Raw genomic sequence first — 5,000 nt, 5'->3', positions numbered from 1 at the left:
TGCACAAGGGCAATTCAGACCTGCTATGGGATTCGAACCTGCAAACTTCTGATTTCAAGATGAACCCTGACTAGGACACAGCTAGCAACTTTGCATGCTATTTTAATCATAAAGGTGCTTAAAGCTAACTTCCCTAATGCTCGATCTATCAGTAGTTCTTCTCAGAAGTGTTCATGTTCTTGTCTACAGTATCAAAATAAGGTCAATTTTGCATTTTGATATTTATGCATTTGGTGTGTATTAGCGCTGCTAATACCAAGGTTGTAGATTTACATAATGTGTATGTACATAATTACTCCATGCGGCATCTCAAACCACATGACTTAAATATAAATATAAATACTCATAAATTCTTGTAGGTCTTCATGTTGAACTTGTAAGTATGTGGATAATGTGGAGTGTAAGAGGAGGGAGTTCTGGGGAATCCTAGACTTTGAGTTATGATGTTGGTCCATATCTTCGCAAGACACAAGATGCAGGAGAGGATATACACGTGATGTCTCTTATCTTAAGAGCATGCGGGAGTGCCTTGATGAATATCCTCTTGCAGATACACTACAGGGTCAGATCAAAAGCCTTTTTTACATAAATCATTGCGCTTACCAGTCGAAGACGGTCAATTTGATTCGCTCACACATCGATGGGAACTGTGGGAGGATGAACACCATTTTTAATTCCAAATACTCTACAATTGAGTGTACAATTCAATTCAATATATTAAAAATGAATTAGAGCACTATAATTGATGACAAAGCAATGTGACATTTAATGCAATGGAATGTATCCATAATGAATCGAGTATCCAAAAAAAGCTTTTTGCACTGTGGAACTGTGTGTACTGTTGTAGGCCTACTGTGTAACTAGCTATCCCTACATACAGTGTACACTGTAATCACCAAGACTCAAAGGGAGATATGAACATAGTCACAAAAACAGACTTGATAGTGCCTTATTTGGTTAGATGAATATATGTACGTACTTATTTCAAAGATGTCATGAAAACATAAATACCATGAAAAAAAATGAAAGAAAAGTCCGCGACACCAAGCTCCCATTGCTCTTTTTTTAATGTGACGTTTCGGGGAGCATGCAATCTTTTTGAGACGGATGTGCGTGTTTTTCTCTCTAACTAATGAAAACATAAATAAGCTTTGATGGCCATTCTAGGCTTTCCCTATTGAAAAGAGGGGTGCCCTTGGCCGCGCCTCTAAAGCAGGGGTGACCTTTCTCATCCGAGGGGCCACTTAAAATGTTTATAAAGTCCTCCAATGGCCTAACCTGACTCTCGCGCAGATGGAGTGTAATGAAGATGCACGAAGCACTCGGGGTCTCGCGAGAGCCAGGCTACCAAGGGCCGTACTATGAACACAAACCAGGATTTCCTCCAGCACTTTTGGCCTATATTGAAGGCAGCAACCTTTTGAACACCCCACCTTCCGTAGGTTTCCTGAAAATATCATTTAAATGTATTGTATTGCAAATGTAATTTGAATTTCTAAGATTTCTTTACAAAACGTGTGAAACTGAATCTCATGTGAAACTGCATAACATTAAAATTGATAAGGGTAATGCCGTGTCCAGACCAAGAGCGAACTACGCTGCCTGGTAGCGTGGGTAGCAGAAGAAGTTTCGCCTTGAATTCGCTGTATTCGCTCCAGATGCAGCATTGACATGTTTGATTCAGCTAATCACATAACGGCTCTGGCTTGACAGCCTGGGACATTCGGAGACGTGAACGTTCCGATTGGTTTTCGCCGAACAGCGTCAGAGCGAATTCGCCTGCGATTAGATTTAGTTTAATCGTCAAAATTCACTATGGTCGCACAAGAATCTTCGCTGCTGGTGAATTCGCTTTGGTAGCGCAGGTCGCGTGCCCTCCATAGAGAAATAATGACTTCCGTCGCTTCATTCGCAACGTTCGCTCCTGGTCTGTACACGGCATAAGACTTCCTCAAGGGCTGTAAACGGCCCTCGAGACATAGGTGCCCCACCCCTGCTCTAACGGCCAAGGCCCTGTACTGTTACTCCTTAGACAAGGATTTGATTCCCGTCCGAGGTCGTTTCCTGATACTCTCCCATCTCTCTCTCTCTGTACTCATTTCCTGTCACCAGCTCATACTGTCCTGTCAAATAAAGGCTTGAAAGCCTTTCAACCCATTGATGCCTGATCATTGGCCCTGGCACCTGGAGCTGCATGACGCAACATTCCGCCTCATGAGATTTGAGACAACTTTATCAAAAATCTCTGTTTGTTTGAGATGAATGAACACATTCTAATGCATTCAGATGAGGGTCTTAGCGTTTAAATGCAACTCAGTGCATATTTTATGTGCTTCAGAAGCTGAAATATTTAGGTTTTTATAGGCTGAGGGCAGCTTTTCTTAAAAAAGGGCTCAGGCATTCAGCACCCTTTTTTGCAGGTTCCTTAGGCGTCAATGGCTTAAATAATAATAATAATGAGATGAGAGTACCTTGACTTGCAGATTGAGCAGTTCGTTCCATTCTGGGTTGGCATTCTTCTCAATGATCTGCGTGCAGAGCTGTGGACAAAACATGACAAGACGTGAAGTAAGTCTGTTGTTAAATCCAACAGGATTATGTGAGGAGTTGTGACAACATTGTACATACACTGCAATGAGTCACACTGGTTTGAGGCAAGTAGTTTTTGTTTTTAGTTACTATAGTGCCCTACAGGTATGAAACAGAGCAGTCTCCAATATGTTTGATGAAATATATTCATAATTTATACTGTAGGTCATGGAGGGCAGCAAAACAAAATCAGAGGTGCCTTTTACCCTGTTATCAGTTAATGGTGTTAAATGATGTTACTATGTTGCTATGTTGATGTTATTATTAAAATTATTTTAATGATAGGCCACTTCGTGTTGTGTTACACCCAATAAGATTAGGTCAGTCACACACCCATAAGAATAAGCAGCACACTACCTTTTTCCCGGCAAACCACGCTTCCAGAAACGGGTCCACCAGATTCTTTTTATTTCCGCCGCCTCCAAAGAGCTCTTTGACGGACTGCGAGAAAGAGTCGTCCACTGAAACACAAACATTGAGCACACAATTAAACTGCTGACCAACCGACAGGTTCTTCCCATCACAATTGAACGATGTAGGAACACTTTAAAAGTGGAAATGTGAAACGACACAATACACTATGTCAATTTACTTTGGTATTTTGCTGTACTTTTGGTACAGAATAAATACAGAAATCTCCTTTCCTGACATCATAATTTCCAGAGGTGTCAGCATCAGTCCTGGGCACAGGAAGTTCAAACCCAGCCATGTTTCCGTCTGACTGATCTACAGTGTACCTGTCTCCATGTTTGTTACAGCACATTCTCAGAAATGAAGGTACAGAACTCGTCGCTGCGGCAGTACCTTCAAGGGGAGTACCATACCATTGTGTCGCTTGATTGGTATCCCAAAAAAAAAGGTGCGTTCAGTTTCTTGCAATATCGACCAATTTGCATCTGTCACCTCTTTTTTGAGGTACCACCCAAGCGACACAATGGTACTCCCCTTGAGGGCACTGCCTCAATTAAGAGTTCTGTACCTTTATTTCTGAGAGTGTAGGAACGACTGATTCAGACCTGGCTGGGTCAAAATCGTGGTCGAACGTTCACTGTCTGCGCCCCAGACGGAGACCATGACACAATTCCACAATTGCACACTATTATGTTCCTCCTGCACACCATAACTGTTGTTATGTGCATGATGGGTAATCTGGATATTGCTTTGTATAACCTAGAGAAACTAAAGCACACGCTCGAGCAATACTTCGGTGGGGGTGCGGTGGCTCAACCAGCTACATTGGATTCCGACCTGAGGTCCTTTGTCGATACTTCCCTCTCTCTCTTCCCACTCAAAAATCCCCCCCAAAAAACGTCTAAACACAATTTGCCAGGATAACACACATGCCATGAGTATCTGTGTTAGTCTAGTTCTACTCTATGAACATTAATGCCAATAAATTATCACTGGTTATTAAGAACACTCCCGCCCCGTATTGAGTGAGTCAGTGTTTTAGCAGTGGAACAGGCAGCCCAAACAGGAAACCGGTCTGGTGCTTAATGTGCTCCAGCAGTTCAGCAATCTCTCAGGGACAGGAAGGCAGCTATGGGCGAGATTAAACAATAGGACAGAAATGAAGCGTTGATAGGCACGCTATCAAGCCTGGCTTAGGAGAACACCACTGCAGCTAACAAAAAAACAAACTCCTCTTGGGTTTTCTTGGACTCTTGAATTGGTCTCAACTCTCAATAATGGAATTCAAGGGCATGTGGTGACTCTTGACCTTTGACCTTTTCTGTATCAAGCCTAGAAGAACATCACTTCTGCTTAAAAAGCCTTCCTCTACGTATTGGACTCTTGGACTGGTCATGACAATGGGACTTAAGGGCATATGGTGACTCAAAATGACCTTGAACTCAAAACTGACTTTTTTCTGTCTTTGGCAGAAATGAAGCATTGACAGGCATACTATCAGGCCTAGAAGAACACCACTGCCACTAATAAAAATCTCCTCTCTTGGACATTTTGGATCACATGATCTCCAAAAGGAACTCTACAATTGGGCAAAGCGTTGATAAGCACTATCAACAAACTATCAACCTAGGAGAATAGAGCTGAGGCAAAAAAAAACACTTCTCACTTCTCATTATATTCACTTGAGCAATCTCCTGTGAATTTCGAATTAAACTTTGGAAGTGTTAATGGACAAATAATGTTTGTTTAGCGTTTGAAATATGGAATGGTGGTGGGGGGTTGCAAAAAAGAAATTAGGCCCAAACGGGTTCCCATCAGAAAAAAAGTTTGGGAAGGTCTGGCCTTACAGTACAACCAGTGGTGTAGTCTACGTAGAATGCAGATATACGTATGCAGTATATGCACTTCAAAATTTCAGGGATTTCAGTATACTCACTTAAAATTGATTGATCCATTATTTAGAATAGCACAAATATAGACAGTATACCCACTATAAAAAA

At 41.8% G+C, this 5,000-nt stretch overlaps 1 protein-coding gene across 4 annotated transcripts in view; it reads right to left on the bottom strand.

Moving 5' to 3' along the window:
* Window positions 1–5,000, bottom strand: part of LOC134466903 (myoferlin-like) — a 115,440-nt gene that overhangs the window by 71,144 nt on the left and 39,296 nt on the right. For all 4 annotated transcript variants that reach the window (XM_063220803.1, XM_063220799.1, XM_063220801.1 and 1 more), the window contains 3 exons: window positions 2,947–3,050; window positions 2,472–2,540; window positions 604–647 (listed from right to left, as the gene is read on the bottom strand). In XM_063220803.1, coding sequence (XP_063076873.1) covers window positions 604–647; window positions 2,472–2,540; window positions 2,947–3,050 — 217 coding nt within the window. The remainder of the gene's footprint in view (window positions 1–603; window positions 648–2,471; window positions 2,541–2,946; window positions 3,051–5,000) is intronic.

Source organism: Engraulis encrasicolus, chromosome 17 (genome assembly GCF_034702125.1).
Source record: "Engraulis encrasicolus isolate BLACKSEA-1 chromosome 17, IST_EnEncr_1.0, whole genome shotgun sequence".
NCBI classification, from domain to species: Eukaryota; Metazoa; Chordata; class Actinopteri; order Clupeiformes; family Engraulidae; genus Engraulis; species Engraulis encrasicolus.
This window is presented reverse-complemented; position numbering and strand designations above follow the sequence as displayed.